Source organism: Lepidochelys kempii, chromosome 1 (genome assembly GCF_965140285.1).
Source record: "Lepidochelys kempii isolate rLepKem1 chromosome 1, rLepKem1.hap1, whole genome shotgun sequence".
Lineage (NCBI taxonomy): Eukaryota > Metazoa > Chordata > Testudines > Cheloniidae > Lepidochelys > Lepidochelys kempii.
This window is the reverse complement of record NC_136380.1, coordinates 212,312,334-212,332,461: the sequence shown is the minus strand read 5'-3', so window position 1 is coordinate 212,332,461 and position 20,128 is coordinate 212,312,334. Positions and strand designations below refer to the sequence as shown.

The 20,128-nt window shown below is 54.1% G+C and overlaps 1 protein-coding gene across 1 annotated transcript; it reads right to left on the bottom strand.

Moving 5' to 3' along the window:
* Positions 1-13,289: 13,289 nt before the first annotated feature.
* Positions 13,290-19,370, bottom strand: TMEM139 (transmembrane protein 139). Its single transcript, XM_073329134.1, has 3 exons — positions 19,007-19,370; positions 16,206-16,514; positions 13,290-14,480 (listed from the first exon to the last, which is right to left on the bottom strand). The coding sequence occupies exons 2-3, from the start codon at positions 16,451-16,453 to the stop codon at positions 14,069-14,071; spliced, it is 660 nt and encodes a 219-aa protein (XP_073185235.1). The 5' UTR covers positions 16,454-16,514; positions 19,007-19,370; the 3' UTR covers positions 13,290-14,068.
* Positions 19,371-20,128: the final 758 nt, after the last annotated feature.

Here is a 20,128-nt window from a genome sequence, read left to right as displayed (position 1 = left end):
CATTGTCACTGTGACCTGAATAAATGAGATGTTTCTTCTGTTGCTTGAAATGCTTCTTATCCGTACCTGTCAATTTGCTCTCACTGATGCCTAGGATTTTGAGTCCATAATTGTTCATCTTTCTTATGGATCTGTGAGATTTTTGATGTTTGAAACATTTTCCAGTAACCAACCTTGAAGTGTTTTCTTGCTGCCAGCATCAAACATTTTCATGTCCTGGCTTCCAGAGACTGACTTTCACCAGGAGCCCTCATGCAGCATGAGGGGTTGGTAGTATTCTCTGCTGACCAGCCATTTTTACTGTAATGGTAACCTGGTTCAGTTTCTACAACCAGTGAGTTTTTTACAAGGTGTGGGAAATTGCCAGCACTACAATGATAGGTCCCATGCTTTCTCTTCTTGTGGGGGTGGGGGGGGGTTCAGGGTACCATTTCTTGCCCCTGATCTGGGGTATTAACTATCCCACTAGTATTCCAGAGAAGGGGAGTGGAGAGGGAGGGACTCAGGCCCACCCTCTACTCTGGGTCCCAGCCTAGGGGCCCTAGGGATAGTGGCAAACCATTTGAACTAGCAATTCCTTCCCCTGGGCTACTTCTCTCTCTGGCCCTTCAGCTTGTGGGACTTCCTGCCCTCTCTCTGCTTGGGCTAGGTTTCTCCCAACCCCTTGTGTCTGTGGAGTCCCTCTGCTCTGCACAAGCCAGGTTTCTCTTTACCTAGGGTCTTGGTCTTCTGGCCCGCCACAGTACTTCTCCAAACTCTCCTCTGCTTCTCTTCAAACTGCTCTCTACTCCAACACCAAACCACTCTGCTTCAACTCCTCCAACTGTCTGATTGAAGTGGGGGGGGGGGTTATCAGGTGACTGGCTACAGGTGCTCTAATTGGCTTCAGGTGCTCTAATTAATTTATAGCAACCTCTCTTCCCTCTACAGGGAATAAAGCTCTCCTCATCCTGGGGCTTACAACTCTCCTCTCTATCACTCTCCTGCTGCTCTTTAGCAAGGAGAGAGAGAGTGTGCAAGCCGCCGCCAGGCCCTGGGCTCTCCCTGTTGCTGTTGTTGCTCCAGCTGCTTCCCTGGCTAAGCTAGACACCACCCCTCTTCTCTGCTGCTACCTGGTTGCTGTCCGGCTGCTGGACCTTCCCCCCCCACCTTTGGGTGCTGCTACTGCAGTCCCTTGGGGGGAGTTGCTGGCCTGCTCCCCAGAAGGGAGGAGTGATGGGACCCCAGCCTCAGCTGTTGCTGCTGTGGACACCACCACCACCTGAGAGAGGTTCTGTCTGCCTGCCTGCCTGGATCACCACCTGGAGTTCCTGGAGCTGCTGCTGTGGACGTTACTGCCTGGAGCTGCTGAGGCCCCAAGGAGGAGAAGAGGAGGACCATCTACCAGTGGAGGAGCACCTAGAGACTCTGCAGACCACCATGGAGGGGGCCTTAAGACTGAGTAACTTTTGAACTGTGCTCTTGTGGTGGGGGTCTTGACTGTGTTTGTAGGAACACAGGGGGTGTGGTGTGGAGCTTCCCCCCAATCCATCTGTGTCCCCCCCCAAACCCCAACACTACCACCACCAGTGCCCCCTGCACCACCCCCACTGGCTGTATGCCATCTGCCTCAGCTCCTGCCTCTGGACTCAGCTGCTTGCTTGGCTTGCCATGCCCTGATTCCACCATTTGGGCCAGAAGCAGCAGCCAGCCAAATTGACTTTGTGCAAGCGCACGTGGGCGCACGTGCCCCCTCCCCCGGACTGCCCACCTCACAGCTTTTTCCCCTAGCTACCTGCCCCCTTTGCAGCCTTTGCCCCCCCTTTTGCCCCAGCCCCCTTACTAGCTTCAGTTTCTTTGCCTGCCCTGCTGGTTTTCCCTCTGCAGCCTTTGTTTGTTTGCCCTGCCCCAGCCTTTGAAGCTAGCCCTTTGGTTTCCCTGCCCTAACTCCAGCCCGCTTGGCCCCTTGCTCCATGCGCCCATGCCCCCTCCCATGTGCTTGTGCCACTCCCCATTTTAGTTTCAACCCTCTTCACTGCACCCCCAATGTTGTTGTATCCCGCCCACCTCTAGTGCAGCTAGAGGAGCCGGAATTCCACCCCGTGTTGGCGACTGACCCCTAACCCTTGTTTTGTCCCTGCATCCAGCCCACCCCTTTTGGTGCCCTCCTCCCCTCCCTGCAGTCTAGCGGGAAGGAGGGGTTGACCTGCTTCCCCTTTCCCCTCCTCCTTCTGGTGTCTCCCCTTCCCTCCCCGCTCACAATGGCGGGGGACGAGACGGGTGGGGTCCCTCCAGCAGCCCCAGCTACCCCTCCCCTGCCTGCCCCTCCGTCACCCCCCAAACCTCTACCACCGCTGCTGAACCACCTGCTACCACACCCATGGTGACCTCCGCTGCTGCTGCGTCCCTCGCCTACTCAGATTCGGAGGGAGCCCCCCCAGCCGGCAGGAAAGGCCAGGGTAAGAAGAAGGGGAAGGGCCCTGCTAAAAAGACCAGGCCCTGCATGGCAGGGGCTGCCCCCACTGCTGCGGCTCCACCACCGGCCGCAGCGTCCCTCCCCACTGTTCCCTCCACCAGCTCTGTGGGTGTCCCTCTCCTGGCCCCCAGGGCATATGCCCAGATGGTGGCAGCCCCCGCCCGCTTGCCGCTACATCATCTCCCCTGCCCACCGCCTCCACTACCATCTATAGCGGCCGGGGCCCCTTTCCCACCATGACGTCCGTTGCCTCCTGGTGCCCACCTCGCCCCATGTGGAGACCTACGTGCGGGTGTTGGCGAGGGTGGTGGGGCCCACGGCCATTGTGGCGGCCTCCAAAATGTATGGCAAGGTCGTCTTCTTCTTAGCATTGGAGGCCGCTGCCCAGGAGGCGGTTGAGAAGGGCCTGGCAGTGGGGGGAGGGAGGGGTGTTCGTCCCCCTGGAGCTGCTAGAGGACCTGAGCGTCCGCCTGATCCTGACCTCCGTCCCTCCCTTTCTTCCCAATGCCGCTCTGTTACCCACCCTCTCCACCCTGGGGAAACCTATCTCTGTGATCAGCCCTCTCCCATTGGGCTGCAAAGACCCCGCCCTCTGTCATGTCCTCTCATTCCGCCGGCAAGTGCAGCTTCAACTGCCGCCAGCGGTGCATGACGGAGAGGCGCTTGAGGGGTCCTTCCTGGTCCCGTACCAGGGCGCCCATTACCTGGTGCATTACTCTACAGGGGAGGCCCAGTGCTACCTCTGCCGGGCGATGGGGCATGTCTGGAGGGACTGCCCCTTGGCCCGGCAAGGAGGGGCATCTGGGACCCCCGAGCCCCAGCAGGGCACCGGCCCCATCATCACCAGTGCCCGGAGCTGCCCAGCCCCCGAAGCCACCCCTTTTCCTTCTCAGTCTACCACTGCTCCCACTCAGGCCCAAGAGGCACCTCCCCCACTATGCCCAGATGAGCGAGAGAGCCCCGCCCCTGCTGCTTGCAATCTAGTGAGGCCCGTGGAGGAGGGTGCGGCAGGGACACTGCCGGGCATGGGAGAGGGCCCGTCCCAGGGGGAATCCTCCCTCCCTCGTGCTGCCCCACCATTAGCCCCCGAGTCCCTGAGCCATCGCCTCTGCCCCCTGACACGACCCCTGCTAGCCAGCCCCCAGATGATGCCATGGAGGGCTGGGCTCTAGTCCAGGGGAAGCGGGGCAAGCGGAAGGCTCGAACTCCGCCCCTCCCATCTGATACGGAGGCCCCCCAGAAGACCAGGAAGGGGGGCACCAATGCCAAGCCTTCTGCTTTGCCCACGGGTGTATTCCATCCACCGGTGCCGGCTGGGGAAGATGTGGCAGCACTGGAAGGCAGTATCTCCCCTCCATGGGAGTCCCTCCCCTCCGAGACCCCCAAGGGGGCCCCTTCTGCCCTGGTACCATTTGAAGCCTCTGTAATCCTCGAGGCGACCATCGCATCGGGTGCCAGCGGGGAGAACCGCAGGGTGGCAGAAAGCTATCTCCCCTCCATGTACGAGGAGATCGAGGCCCTGGGTCTGACCCCAGTCACCCAAGGGGAGGACGACCCTATGCCAGTGGGCCTCGATCTGGGCGACCTCACTCCAGCCCTCCTTTTCCCATGCTCCCTCCCCCTAACCATTATTTCCACTCCCACCTCTGAGGAGCCCCTGGACTCCTCCATCAACCCGGCCACAGATGACACCCCGCTGACGGCCACCCAGCCTGTTCAGGCGACAGCCAGTGCCACACGGCCGGGACCCAAGCCACCAGGGGCACACCTTGTTGGTGTGAGGAATCTACTTCCTTCCTTCCTCCCCACCCCCTCAACCCTTGAGCCTGATCGGGAGGCACCACCATCCAGCTGCTTGGCTTCTGAAGCCCAGAATCTCACCCCTGACTCTGTCCCTATCCCGTCCACCTCCCGCGATGTTATTGCCACCCCTGGGGCTGTCTCCTTCCCTTTTCCAGGAGATGACCCCCAGGGAGCGGCCTTTGTGTTTACCTGTCCCGACCCACTAGGAGCTGCTATCCTTATTGCCCCAAGGTTCAAGGCAGGCCAAATGGCACCAGTCCATCAGGCGCTACGTCGGGGGTCCGCACCATGTCTGCCTGTCTTGGTGGGCCACAGGGCTGTACCAAGGTCCGTGTCTGGGAATAACCAGGAGACCGTAACCCCAACCCCCCATGCGCTGCAAGAAGAGTTGCGGGAGTTTTTAGAAGATGTCCGTGGCTCCCACAACAAGGTACAGCTTGCTCTCCAGCGATGGGGGGACTTTCATCAAATCCTCTGGGCCGCGAGGTCCCTCATGGGGGAGGGTAAAAGGACCAGGAAGCAGGGCGCTGCGGCCTACTGGCAGGTCCGCCTCTTCCGTGACACCTTACTCACTTACAGGGTAGCTCACGGGCTGTTGCGCGGCCCGTCGGGAGCCACAAGCGTCCCTGCCGGTGAGGATCCCCCCCGCCCTCCTCATGGCACCTCTCACCATCGCAACATTGAACACCCGGGGCTATAGGATGGGTCTCCGCAGGTCCCAGGTGCTCTCCTTCCTTCGGGAGGGGGGTACTCTGTGGTTTTCCTGCAGGAGACCCATATGGATCTGACCGCCGAAGACAGCTGGTAGCTGAACTGGGGGGACAGGGTCTACTTTAGCCATCTCACAGTTCGTACAGCTGGAGTGGTGACCCTGTTCTCCCCTGACCTATGGCCCAAGGTGCGCCAGCCGACGGAGAGATGCGGCGATAGAGCAGTTGGAACGGGAGGTCTTAGAGCTGGAGAGGCGTCTGGCTGCCAGCCCCGAGGATCCGCCCCTCTGCGGAGTGTGCTGGGAGGAGCTCCGGGCCCTCGAGGACCATCGGGCCCGGGGTGCCTTTGTTCAATCCCGCATCCACCTCCTTCGGGAGATGGATCGTGGCTCCCACTTCTTCTACACCCTGGAGAAAAGGAGGGGGGCCAGAAACACATCACCTGCCTTCTGGCAGAAGACAGCACCCCCCTCACAGATCCAGTGGAGATGTGCGGGAGGGCAAGAGCCTTCTACGCAAGCCTTTTCTCCCCGGATCCAACTGATCCTAACGCTTGCAGAGTGCTCTGGGAGGAGCTCCCTACGGTCTCACTCTGGCCGAGTTCTCGGAAGCCCTCCATTGCATGCCCACCAATAAATCTCCGGGCATGGATGGGCTGACCGTGGAGTTCTACCGCATGTTCTGGGACATCCTTGGCCCCGACCTAGTCACCGTCTGGGCCGAGTCTTTGCAGAGCGGGGTCCTCCCTCTTTCGTGCAGGCGAGCCATGCTCACCTTATTGCCAAAGAAGGGGGACCTCCGCGATTTATGAAATTGGCATCCCGTCTCACTCCTCTGCACGGACTACAAAGTCATGGCAAAAGCAATCTCACTGCGGCTAGGGTCTGTGGTGGCAGACGTGGTCCACCCAGACCAGACCTACACCATCCCAGGCTGCAGCATCTTTGACAACCTATATCTGGTCCAGGACCTTTTAGAACTCGGGTGTAGGGATGGTCTGTCGTTCGCTCTCCTGTCCTTGGATTAGGAGAAGGCGTTCGACAGGGTGGATCACGGGTATCTCCTGAACACTCTGCAAGCATTTGGCTTCGGAACCCAGTTTGTGGGTTTTCTCCGGGTGCTGTACACCTCTGCCGAGTGTCTGGTCAGGCTCAACTGGACCCTGACCGAACCGGTCATCTTCGGGCAAGGAGTACAGCAGGGGTGCCCCCTCTCGGGCCAGCTGTATGCTCTGTCGATTGAGCCCTTCCTCTGTCTCCTCCAAAGGAGGTTGACAGGAGCTGTGGGAGCTGCGGCTGGTCCTGTCGGTGTATGCCGATGACGTGCTCCTCGTAGTCCAGGACCCGGTCGACTTGGCGCAGGTGGAGGCTTGCCAGGCCATCTATTCGGCAGCCTCCTCTGCCCAGGTCAACTGGGTCAAGAGCTCTAGCCTGGTGGTCGGGGACGGCTGGCAGGTGAGCTCCCTCCCACCCGCGCTTCAGGCCATCCGGTGGAGCGTGGGCCCGCTGCTCTATCTCGGCATTTACCTTTCTGCCACACATCCCTCTCTGCCGGAGAACTGGCAAAATTTAGAGGGCGGGGTGATAGAGTGGCTCCGGAAATGGACAGGACTACTCCAGTGCCTCTTCCTTTGAGGGAGAGCACTGGTGCTTAATCAACTAGTCCTGTCCATGCTCTGGTACCGGCTCAACACCCTGGTCCTGGCCCCGGGTTTCCTGGCCACCCTTCGGACATCGATTCTGGAGTTCTTCTGGTCAGGACTGCACTGGATCCCTGCAGGGGCTCTCCATCTGCTCCTGGAGGAGGGAGGGCAGGGCCTGAAATGTCTGAATACTCAGGCGTGGAGCATACTGGTGCACGCCTTCCTGCACTGTTTCCGAGAGCTCCGATACGACCAGCAGCTCCTTTTTTATCCATCCGAGAGGTCTTCCGCGAGACCTCTCCGTGCTGCCGGTCTTCTACCAGGACCTCCTCCGGACCTGGAAACTGTTTTCAACGACCAGGTCCGTGGCGGCCACCAATGGGGCAGATTTCCTCATGAAGCCCCTGCTACACAGCCCCCAGGCTCGCATGCAGGCGGCAAAGTCCCCCTCGTGCGCCAGAGGTTGGTCCTGGCAGAAGTCACAAGAGTCGGAGACCTCGACTACAACCGGGGAGACTGGCTGCATCCCCTGACACTTGCTCAGCGCATGGGGCTCTCCAGACCTCATACTCCCCAGCGCGTACTTCAGGAGGTGAAGGCTGCTTTGCCGCCCGCTGCTCAGGTTTACCTCGACCAGGTCCTGCACGAGAGCGCGCCCCGCATACCCTCTACCCCAGGCCCGCCGGACCTTTTAATTGGGCCCCTGCCCTGTGGACCCAACCGACTCGCTCACCCCTTCACTATGAGCCAGCTGCACAAGCTGCAGCCGATCTGTTTCCAAACTATGCCAAGGAAACATCTATACACGCTCATACTCCACAACCTACACGCCCTCACCCTGGTGTCCCACCCCGATACAAAATGGCGGGACCTCCTGCCACCTTTGGAGGGTGAGGAGCCCCGGTGGGCCAGCCTATATTCCACCTTGGTCCCGAGGCCTGCCGGGGATATCAGTTGGCGGCTCCTTCACGGAGCCATGAGCACGGGCGTGTTCTTGGCGCGGTTCACCTCTATCCCAGACACCTGCCCCCTTTGCGGCGTGAGGGAAACCCTGGCACACGTATATCTGGAGTGTGCCAGGCTGCAGCCCCTATTCCAGCTCCTCACAAATATTTTATTACGTTTTTGGTTGCACTTCTCCCCACACCTTCTTATTTATGCACTCCTTATCCATGGCCCCACAAAGTCACGGGACCTCCTGGTCATCCTCCTCCTGGCCCTAGCTAAAATGACCATCTATAAAACCAGAGTGAGGAGGCCGATGGAGTCTCCTGTGACTGTGGGGCCTATTTCCGATCCTCGGTCCATTCACGTATCCAGGCAGAGTTCCTCTGGGCGGCGTCCACTGACTCCCTTGATGCCTTTGAGGAGCAGTGGGCGCTGTCCGGGGTTCTCTGCTCGGTTCCCCCATCCGGTTCCCTTCATTTGACCCTTTGACCACACTCCTGTCCCTGTTATTTCATTAGTTGCCCCCCATAATCATTTGGTATCCAGGTCCTGTGGATCCCCCTCTTAGGCTGGGGGGAGATCCTTTAGCAGTGAATGGGCTTTGCCCGCCCACTTCCCAGATCCCAATAGGGCTGTTTCTCCAGCTGCTCTCCCCCCCACCCCCACCCCCGCTGGGCCAGACACAACCCCCTCCTTCTCTGCTACCTGATTGCTGGTCAGCTGCTGGACCCCCCACACACACCCTTGGTTGCTGCTACTGCTCCAACTACAGCCCGTTGGGGGGTGGGGGGATGCTGGCCCACTACCCAGAGGAGGGGAGTGAGGGGCCCCAGCTGTTGCTGCTGCAGACACCACCATCACCACCACCTAAGAGGGGTCCTTTCTGCCTGCCTGCACTGCCACCTGGAGTTGCTGGAGCTACTGCTGAGGAGCTTGCTGCCAAGAAGCTGCTGGATCCTCAGGGAGGAGAACGAAGAGGACCATCTACCAGTGGGGGACCACACAGAGGCTCTGCAGATCACCGTGGAGGGGGCTTTCCAACCCTGGACTGAGTAACTTTTGAACTGTGCTCTTGTGGTGGGGGTTTTGACTGTGTTTGTGGGGACACAGTGGGTGTGGCATGGAGCCTGCCCCCCAATCCATCTGTGTTGTCCCCCCCCCCACTGCTGCCCCCTCCACCGCCCCCACTGGCTGTTTACCATCTGCCTCAGCTCCTGCCTCTGGACTCAGCTGCTTGCTTGGCTTGCCATGCCCTGATTCCACCATTTGGGCCAGAAGCAGCAGCCAGCCCAAACAAGGACTCTTTTTTTGCATGTGGGCACATGTGCCCCCCCTTGAACTGACCTCCTCCCACAGCTTTGCCCCTTGCTACCTGCCCCATTTGCCCCTAGCAGCCTTTTGCCCCTCCCCTTTGCCCCAGCCCCCCTTACTAGCTTCAGTTTGTTTGCCTGCCCCGCCCTTTTCCCTCTGCAGCTTTTGTTTGTTTGCCTCACCCCAGCCTCTGAAGCTAACCCCTTGGATTCCCTGTCCTACCTCCAACCTGCTTAGCCCCTTGCTCCATGTGCCCATGCCCCCTCCCATGCGCTTGTGCCCCTCCCCATTTTAGTTTGAACCTCTTTCACTACACCCCCCCAATGCTGTTGTATTTCCCCCATTCCCTAGTGCAGCTAGAGGAGCCTGAATCCCACCCCGTGTCAGTAACTGACCCCTAGCCCTTGATTGCCTCCCCCCATCCAGTCCACCCCTTTTGACGCCCTCCTCCCCTCCCTGCAGCCTAGCAGGGAGGAGTGGTCGACCGCCTTACCCTTTCCTCTCCTCTCTCCGGTGTTTCCCCTCCCTCCCCGCTCATTATTGCAGGGGACAAGACAGGCTGGACCCCTCCAGCAGACCCAGCTGCCACTCCCCCACCTGCCCCTCCGTCACCCCCCCAAGCCTCTACCTCAACCGCCGCTGCCAAACCATGGGCTACTGCCCCCGCTGGGGCATCAGCAGCAGCAGGCAACAGGGTGACCTCTGCTGCTGCCACATCCCTTGCCCCCTCAGATTCTGGGGGAGCTCCCCCAGCCAGCAGGAAGGGCCAGGGTAAGAAGAAGGGGAAGGGCCCCACCAAAAAGACCAGGCCCTCCATGGCAGTGACTGCCCCCACAGCCGCGGCCCTCCCCGCTGCTCCCTCTGCCAGCTCTGCAGATGCCCCTCCCCTGGCCCCCAGGGTTCATCAAATCCTCTGGGCCGCAAGGGCCCTCATGGGGGAGGGTAAAAGGACCGGGAAGCAGGCCGCCGCAGCCTACCAGCGGGTCCGCCTCTTCCGTGACTCCTTACTCACCTACAGGGTAGGTCACGGTTTGCTGCACGGCCCGACGGGGGCCATGAGCGATCCTGCCAGCAAGGATCCCCCCAAGCCCTCCTCATGGCACCCATCATCTTCGTAACATTGAACACTTGGGGCTGTAGGATGGGTTTCCGCAGGAGCCAGGTGCTCTCCTTCCTTCGGGAGTGGGGGTACTCTGTGGTTTTTCTGCAGGAGACCCATATGGGTCCAGCTGCCGAAGACAGCTGGCAGCTGGAATGGGGGGACAGGGTGTACTTTAGCCATCTCACCATTCGTACAGCTGGAGTGGCAACCCTGTTCTCTCCCGACCTACAGCCTGAGGTGCTGGGGGTCGCCGAGACTGTGCCGGGTTTCCTGCTGCACCTCTGGATCTGTATGGAGGGGCTTGTGATCAATCTCGTCAACGTCTCTGCCCTGACATCGAGCCCGGAGCGGCTGCGTTTCTATCAGCAGGTGTCCGCCTTCTTTGGCACCTTGGATCCTCGAGAGTGCCTGGTCCTGGGCAGGGACTTTAACACCCTCGAGGAGTGGGACTGCTCAGGGACCGAGCAGTGCCTGGCCACCGCAGACATCCTCCGGGAGATTGTCAGACTTCACTCCCCAGTGGACGTCTGGTGCGACCACCACCTGGACAACATCTCGACGTTCACCTTTGTCCGGGTGGAGGCCCATTGCTCGCGCCACTCCCGATTGGACCACATCTATTTATCATATTTTCACCTTTCACAGGCCCACTCCTCCAGAATCCAGCCGGCCCCGTTCTCTGATCATCATTTAACCACCGGAGAGGCTGGGGCCGGCCTATTGGCATTTCAACAACAGCTCGTTGGAGGATTTGGGCTTCGTGACATCCTTCCAGGAGTTCTGGCTGGCCTGGCAAAGGCAGCGGTGTGCCTATTCCTTGGCACGGCGGTGGTGGGACCTGGGGAAGGTGCGAGCCCGGCTCTTCTGCCATGACTACACCCGGGGCGCCAGCTGACAGAGGGATGCGGCAATACAGCAGTTGGAACAGGAGGACTTAGAGCTGGAGAGGCGTCTGACCGCCAGCCCCGAGGATCCATCCCTCTGCAGAGCGTTCCGGGAGAAGTGGGAGGAGCTCCGGGCCCTCAAAGACCATCGGGCCCCAGGCACCTTTGTTCAATCCCACATCCGTCTCCTTCGGGAGATAGAGGAAGTGGGAGCCATGATCCATGCCCCGTAGAAAAGGAGGGGGGCCAAGAAGTATGTCACTTACCTTCTGGCAGAGGACGGCACCCCCCTCACGGATCCAGTGGAGATGTGCGGGAGAGCCAGGGCCTTCTACGCAGGCCTTTTCTCCCGGGATCCGACCGATCCTAACACTTGCAGAGTGCTCTGGGACAAACTCCCTACAGTAAGCGGGTGACCGAGACCAGCTAGAGCTGCCTCTCACTCTGGCCAAGTTCTCAGAAGCCTCCACTGCATGCCCACCAATAAATCTCTGGGCATGGATGGGCTGACCGTGGAGTTCTACCGCATGTTCTGGGATGTCCTCAGGCCAGACCTAGTCACCGTCTGGGCCGAGTCCTTGCAGAGCAAGGTCCTCCCTCTTTCGTACAGGCGAGCCGTGCTCACCTTACTGCCGAAGAAGGGGTACCTCCGTGATTTACGAAATTGGCGTCCCATCTCGCTCCTTAGCATGGACTACAAAATCGTAGCAAAAGCCATCTCGCTGCAGCTAGGGTCCATGGTGGCGGACATGGTCCACCGAGACCAGACCTACACCGTCCTGGGCCGCACCATCTTTGACAACCTGTATGTGGTCCGGGACCTCTTGGAGCTCAGGTGTAGGGATGGTCTGTCGTTCGGCCTCCTGTCTCTGGGCCAGCCTTTACTCCACCTTGGTCCCGAGGCCCGCCAGGGATATTAGTTGGCAGCTCCTTCACAGGGCCGTGAGCACGGGCGTGTACTTGGCGCAGTTTACCCCTATCCCAGACACCTGCCTCTTTTGCAGCATGAGGGAAACCCTGGCACACATTTACCTGGAGTACACCAGGCTGCAGCCCCTATTCCAGCTCCTCTTAGACATTTTGTTAAGATTTTGGTTGCACTTTTCCACTCACCTTCTTATTTATGCACTCCCTATCCATGGCCCCACAAAGTCACAGGACCTCCTGGTCAACCTCCTCCTGGCCCTGGCTAAAACGGCCATCTATAAAACCAGCGTGAGGAGGTCGGCCGATGGAGTCTCCTGTGACTGTGGGGCCTATTTCCAATCCTCCATCCGTTCACGTATCCGGGCAGAGTTCCTCTGGGTGCCATCCACTGACTCCCTTGATGCCTTTGAGGAGCAGTAGGCGCTGTCCGGGGTTCTCTGCTCGGTGTCCCCATCTGGTTCCCTTCATTTGACCCTTCAATCGCACTCCTATCCCTGTTCTTTCATTAGTTGACCCCCATAACCATTTGGTTTCCAGGTCCTGTGGACCCCACTCTTAGGCTGGGGGGGATCCTTTAGCAGTGGGAGGGCTTCACCTGCCCACTTCCTGGATCCCAATAGGATCACCCTCCTGCTGCCCTCTGGCCTGGAGGGAGAAAGGAGAGAGAGGGCTCCTGCTCCTGTTGCTGGTGCTGCTGCTAGGCCATGGGCTCTCCCTGCTGCTGCTGTTTCTGCTCCAGCTGCTCCCCCCTGGCTGGGCCAGACACCACCCCCTCCTTCTCTGCTATCTGGTTGCTGGTCGGCTGCTGGACCTCCCCACCCTTGGTTGCTGCAGCTGCTCCAACTACAGCCCCTTGGGGGGCCGGGACTGGGCTTAAAAAAGGGACTGTCCTAGCCAAAACTGGATGTATGCTCACCCCACCCCTGCTGCTGGCTATGATACCTCCATTCTCTGATCTAGGGTTCATTCCTTTAGTCCACTGTGCTTTGCAGTGTGCATCTGGGCTTCTTGTTCTAGATCATACTGCTTCATTCTTTGTCTCTCTATGCCCCTTCTGTCAAGAGGGTCCATTGCAGTATTGTTTTGAACATGCAAAGGATTCCAGTAGAATCAAAAGCTTTATTGCAGAAGTTCTAGTGTGGTTCAAGGAGTGGTAGACCTGCTACTGTTTTAAGTATGAAGAGTACTGCTTCTCTCTCTCTCTCTCTCTCTGCAATAGTGCCTCTATGGGAAACAAAATTAATATATTTCAACGCCAAAAGAGACTGCCATATAAGGTGTCACACACACTTTTTTTCTTCCTATCCATTGTCTTGTAAGTTGTTTGGGACAGCAACTGTCCTTTACTATCTGTTTATCACTGCCTAGCACAATGAGGTTCTGATCTTGGTTGGAACATGTAGCCATTACTGTAATACCAGTAATATTTAATAAGTCACTGGGAAGTGAAGCTTTGGCTGAAACACACTTAATTGTATTTTTAAAAAATCATAAATCAACAGCACTAAAAATACAAGTTTAAAAAAATATATAAATTCAAGACTGTAGTAAGTTGGAACCTAGATTTCTGGTTATTCTCCAAGGATGCAGGGCAACTTGGGCTCCTGCAACTAATGCAGCTGCACTGGGCTGTGGCCTTCAGTGGCTCTGGAACACTTTTTGCAATCAGTTCCACATGCACAGACCCATCTGATTCTGGTCCCAGCAGTCCATGGCAGACAGTTAAGTCCCTTAATTCCTTCTCCCAGCTTCCTTTAAGACAGTTGTGTTTCTTCTCCACCTTTTGGCTCCATGGAGAGAAGGCAAAGGAATCTGTGGGGTCCCATAAATAGCTTTTCAGGAGGGGATGCAGACAGACAGGGACTTTGTGTAGTGTAGGACCCTATAAAATGTAGGGCTGTCTCTGCAAGGCCGTTAATGTCTTTGGTACCTGCTGGTGAGTAGTCACTCATTTCTGTTTCTCATCTAAGACTACCCTGGTTCTGAACAACCCACTTTAAGGGATAGTTTCTAACTCACAGCCCATCAGTTATTGTATTGTTTCTGGAAAAACCTAAAACTTAATTTCTGAGGAAGATGCCAAGACAGCATGAAATCTAAGGAATGATCCAGGATGTTGGCAAATATGTGGGCTCAATGTTCCATCTTTGCCCTACATCCTCCATTGTGGACCCTTTGGTGCTTCCATGACATGGCCCGCAGCACTGACCCCCTTTCTCCAGTTTGTGGTGGCACTAGATAGGTTTTGTGCCTCATCCACAACAAGCAGGCTCTGTCTGTTTTTAATCATTGTCTTGAGGGTTGGAAAGCTTCTGCAAAGACATCATCATCAGTGGGACTCTCATAAGCAGGTGGTGGGGTGAGTGGCTCCAGCCGCTCCAGCCTCTCTTCAACACCTTTGACGTCATGGATATCTGAGACAAAGCGCTGCATCCTCGGGGGCAGCACCAACCTAAGGTGCAGCCTGGAGCCTGCGTCTGTCTCAGAGGCACGCCTGATGCCTGATGCCACTGAGATGCTGAAGGTCTCCGCCCCAGTTTCTGCCATGCTGGGCGGCTCAATGACCACACTGTATGGTGGGGGCTCCCCCACTGTTGAGGGCACTGTGCCTGAATTGGAGGTGATCGTCCAGACTGTTGGGGCTGGTGTCATTGTCACCACCTCCTCATAGGCTGGTGCTTCATAGGCAGCATTCACCCTACACACAAAAGATAGGGACATTGACTAAATAGGACATTGTGATGTTTATACTCTACACAGAGATAAACCCATGAGGGAGGGGATCTGAGTCCTCCAGAATGGGGGCCATGCAACAGACAATAGCTCAACAGGTCAGCAGTTCTCAGATCATTAGTCCATATGGTCCTGTATGCCATGTTCTGCCACTCTAAATCAGAACACTGGTTCATATAATTCAATATCCCACCTCCTGTTGTGCAGGATCCAAACAATGGTTCATCTAGCCTGGTATTCCAACACTTGCCACAATGGATCATACTAATCTATCTAGTCTGGTTTCCTCCTGACCCATCAACTGGTGCTCAGTTTAGCAGATCTGCCAACATTTAAAATCAATTAATAGGGAGAAAAAACACTGCACCTTTTAGCTCTACCGTACTATATCAGACTGGCAGTGGTGGGTTTTTTGAAGACAAAGAGTAAGGAAAATAAGAAATACTGTATTTTAGTTTAAATAATAGGAACTTTCTATTCCATGTAGAATTAACGGGTATCTGTCAGGAGAACTGACAGCCCTTGTCATTTTTATCCTAGGTAACAACATTGTAGATGCAGTTCTTCCTAATAATATCTAATCTTTTTTTTTTAACTCTCATGAGCTATTTGCCTCCAGAATAGGCAGCGGCAATGAACAATATCTAAAAAAATATTTAAATCAGTTTTTAATATGTTGCCTTTCTAATAATAAATAATCTTTTCCTCTTATACAGCATCTGACGATCTGAAAATATTTTACCAAGATGGGTAACTTCTTATCTCCATTTTACAGATAGGGGAAACTGAGGTACAGAGAACTTAAGGCCCTGTGTGGACTCTATTTTTGGGTGTCTAATTATAGACAATTTGGGTCTAATTTATGTAGGTGCTTAGCACCTACAGCTCTAATTGAAGCCAATAGGAGTTGTGGGTGTTCAACGCCTCTCAAATTCAGTCCCTGTGTGTCTCAAGTTGGACAGTCAAAACACAGAGGCACCAAAAATTAGAGACTACTTTTCTAGGGAATAATTGCCCTGGAGATGAGGTTTGGAGAAGCGAGCAGCAGAAACCCAGCTGAGCATATACCATACCATAGCATTTCCCCAGCTATTTCTATCTCCTATCTTGTGTGGCTCATTTTGTTGCAAGACAGTAGTTGTTCTGTTCTGGCTCATTAGTGATGCTAGCATTCAGGAAAGCGTTGCAGGGAAGGTTGGGGTAAGACAGGATTACTGAGGGGCAGAGAAAACTGGGCTGGATCTATGTGGCCTCTGAAATGGACTCTGAGTCAGTGAAGGGAATACCATGAATGTGATATCTGTGTTGTAAAAAATACTTAGCCCAGTCTTAACAGGAGGATGGACAAGATGACTTCTAAAGGAGTGTTTCTCAACGACTGGTCCATGGACCAGCGCCAGTCCCTGAGATCTCCCTGACACAGTTTAGGAAGGCAGCAAACCAGTATCTGGTATAAAAAAAAAATGGGAAACACTGCTCTAGAGGGCCCTTCTAATCCTACATTTCTAAAATCCTGTGACTTTGGGAACCTCCATATGGGAGGAGAAGAGATTACTGTGCCTCCTGGAATGGACTTTGACTTTTGCCTCTTGGGAGAAGGGTAGCAGAAGGATGAGGAAAGGGAAAGATTAAAATGGTTGTGGCTGAAGGAAGGAGTAAATAAAGGGAAGTAATAGATATAGTTGCTTACCCTGCCTGGCTCTGCCTCCTTGTGGCTGCCTGATTTGTATCCTGTGGGTGCCGATGCTTCAGGAAGCATTCCACAAACACACTCAGCAGGTAGCCAATCAGGCACATGCCCCCCACCCCCAGGAAGAAGAATCCCACTGGGTTGATGGTAGAGGAGATAGCCAGCATGGTGACCCCAGTGAGAAGTGCAGCAGTGAAGACAAACAACAGAGCTTGGCGGATGCCTCTCCAATGTGACTCTACCCACATGGTGATGTGGATGGTGATGGCAGGCAGTGGGAGAAGGCTGGGCAGCTGGGGAAACAGAGATCTGTGGAAGATATGGAGGGGTTTTGAACATAAAACATGAGACCACAAAACATGTCAACATGGGTGCATGCCTGTGCAAATACATGCCACCACAAGAACATGCACATGCACAACACAGGGACACAGGTATATAAATAGATGCCAATATCAATACACATCACCATGAGGACATGCTTATGCAAATACACACCAAATGTAGGATACACATATGCAAACATGTCTACAGGTCAACATGCACAAATATGAGGAAATTAGTGTGGACAAATGTACACAGACATGCAAATACTCTCCCATGAGGGCATATATAAAAGAAATGACAGGCAAACACAATGGAGTAACAAAAGATAATGGAATGTGGCATGTACACACTTGAATCCTTGAACACAGGAATATCAGTTGCCTGAGCATAAGCGTCTGTTGTCAAATAATGTGCAACATGCAGCCATATACCTGTGTGGCTACATAATTTGTATCCACATCTGATCTGCAATCCACAAAAAATGGTCTGTGGATATCCACATCCACAGATGCACATATCTGCAGATATAAGGTAGATATCCCCAGATTTGCAGGGCTCTATGCATACCCTATGGCTGTGACCAGACTCAGCTTTGATTCCAGCACACAGGCAAAACTCAGCACAAATCTTGGGGTTTATTTTAGATGCACTGTGGCCCCTCCAAATCCCTTCCTGTTGGCTGGCTCTTTCCCACCTCCACGTTCCAAGTACCCCAGTTGACTCCCTGGTTGACTCTCCCTGTCATCTTTTCTTTGTTGCAGGAGACAGGGATTATCATTGTGTTGCAGCCTGTATGTCACAAATACCAGGGACCTCTGGTGCTGAAGCAAAGACCAGAAGTAAGGAGTTGTCCCCTCCTTTACCCCGCTTAGTGGGAAAACTCAGGAGAATAGAGCAGGCAAACCTCAGAGTCAATACTTACAGCACAGCAAAATTACAGTGCAAGGACGCCCTCTATCGTCTGACACTAGCACAAGTCTCCTCTAACAATTGGTCAATCCTAGGGAAACACCTGAGGGATCCCTCTCCTTGCTTTATGGTGTTAGTGAACATTGGTCCCATAGGCCAGCCACAAGCTCATCCCAGGCTAGGGAATGCTCTCCTTATGTGAAGTCAGTGCTGTATTGAACGCTGCTTCTAAGGCCACCCTGTCCCTATCTAAGATCGACGCAGACTTTGTTAGCAAACACTGGACAGTTCCAGGAACATTCTACAGAGAGAGGGCCCTTGCCTCCCATGTTGCTAGTGCAGAGCCTGAGACTAGAAATGGAGCTGCATACCTAGGAAATCCCAGACTCAGGCTGGGGAGAAAGGAGAGAGGGACAGAGAACAGGAAAAAGACAGAAATAGTGACACAGAGAGGGAGAGAAGTGATAGGCATACAGACACCAGTGCTGGACATTTGCCTGGACCTACACAGGATGTTTTTTGTTTTTGTAATCAAAATCAAATTTCTCTTTATTTAATGCTTACTCTTGCATTCACACAGATTATACTGATTCACACAGCTTCAAACACACACGCATACAAACGATATGCAGTGGGGGAGGTTTAGGTTGGATATTAGGAAAAACTTTTTCACTAGGAGGGTGGTGAAACACTGGAATGCGTTGCCTAGGGAGGTGGTGGAATCTCCTTCCTTAGAAGTTTTTAAGGTCAGGCTTGACAAAGCCTTGGCTGGGATGATTTAATTAGGGATGGGTCCTGCTTTTGAGCAGGGGGTTGGACTACATGACCTCCTGAGGTCCCTTCCAACCCTGATATTCTATGATTCTATGATAGATATACAGATATAAAAACACATTTGCATACATACTTTCATAGGCATACACTTGCACATACATGTATTCACATGCAGGTGAATACACCCACACAAGCATGTACACATTCACAAACAGGCACATACATGGACATGTTCATGCATGTACCCAGACATACCACAGACACACAGTAATATAGGCAACCACATCTACTCCCAAGCACACTCTCAAGTATTCTTACTTAGATAGGCACACTCACAAACAAATGTTCATACACACATTGTATCAAATGCCATGCCTAGATTTAAAAAAGGGATGGGTGATATTGTGAGCATTAATAGTTGTAATTCTACAAACCAGACTAGGGCTAATCAAATCTTATGTTTCAAGACATCAGGAGGGAATATCCTCATAACATTTGCCTTTCTCTGAAGCACCTAGTATGTGCACTGTTCCTTTGGGGGCTAACCCTGTAAGCCTACTTATGTGTGCACTCACACTCTCTTTTACACACCTCCCTTCCCCCATAGACAAATACACAGCTGTGGTATACGTACAGTTATACCTATGCACATCTGAACTCCTGCAAGCACATATGCACATTCATACACGTTGATTCACACAGCAGTCGCACAGACACACATTCTCCAGCTGCCTCCATCAAGACAGTCTTTTGCAGCAGCCTTTGTGCCATCACTTTCAGCATACACTCACCAGAGATAGCCTTCTGGAGCCAGTACCAGCCAATATATTCTCTTGCCTTCTCTCTTCATTCCAAGGAACTATCTGTAAGCCTCTTTTGAATATATTCCTTGCCTTCCTCTCCCTGACCTGAGAAAGAGACGCTACCAAAAGCTCTCCCTTCTCTTCCCTTGACTCCTTTCACACTCCCAAGGGAGCTCTTTATATGCTGGTGAGCAGTGAATGTGGGAAGGTAGCAAACCACAGCGAGACCTTGTTACAGTGGCTTGGCCTCCTTTTTCCAAGCACTGAATCCAAAGTTTCACTTCTGTATGATCATCTATTTTCTCTTTTTTCTCTCCTCTTTTCTGTGCTCCTTCTCGCTCCTCTTTTCTCCTCCCCGTTCTTTCCCTAGCTGTTCTGTCCTAGCAGAGCAGGAAGCTAGCTGGGGGAAAGGGCGGGGTATGTAGTGTGGGTGTGCTTGTGTCTGTGTTTCTGGCCCACCTCCCTCTACTAATATACGTTCTCTCCTTTCTCGGTGAGGATTTTATTCTTTCTCCCTGCCCTGCAGAAAGGCCCCCGATCCCTGTCCAGGCCCAGCCCAGAAGCATCATGGCCCACACATAAAACTTCTATGAGCTCTATGAAAATGTAAGTTATGTACCCGCATTGGCTGCTGGGTCTCATACTAGTTTATGCCCTTTTGGACTTTAAGAACAAAAGAGGAGAAGCAGACAATCAGGTTATTAACTCCCAGAGGGCTGAAGTGGAGTTCCTGCTATCATAGACACATCTGGAGATGAGGAGTACAGATAAGTGGGAGGCCTGTATTGAAATCTTCCCCAAATCTAGTGATCATTTGAACCCTTAGTAAAAATCATGATAAGCTCTCAAACATGGATTTTCCACATGAATGGCCTCCAGAAACTGGCAGTTGCAAGGGTCTGTCTGTACTAGGAAGCAGTCCTATTGTTGACAATAAGAAAAGGAGTACTTGTGGCACCTTAGAGACTAACCAATTTATTTGAGCATAAGCTTTCGTGAGCTACAGCTCACTTCATCGGATGCATACTGTGGAAAGTGTAGAAGATCTTTTTATATACACACAAAGCATGAAAAAATACCTCCCCCCACCCCACTCTCCTGCTGTTACTC

Excerpts from the sequence above, each read along its gene's own strand:
- TMEM139 (XM_073329134.1), bottom strand. The coding sequence starts at position 16,453 with ATGTGGGTAGAGTCACATTGGAGAGGCATCCGCCAAGCTCTGTTGTTT. Across the intron at positions 14,481-16,205 it reads AGGAGGCAGAGCCAGGCAGG|GGTGAATGCTGCCTATGAAG; the intron begins GTAAGCAACTAT and ends TTTTGTGTGTAG.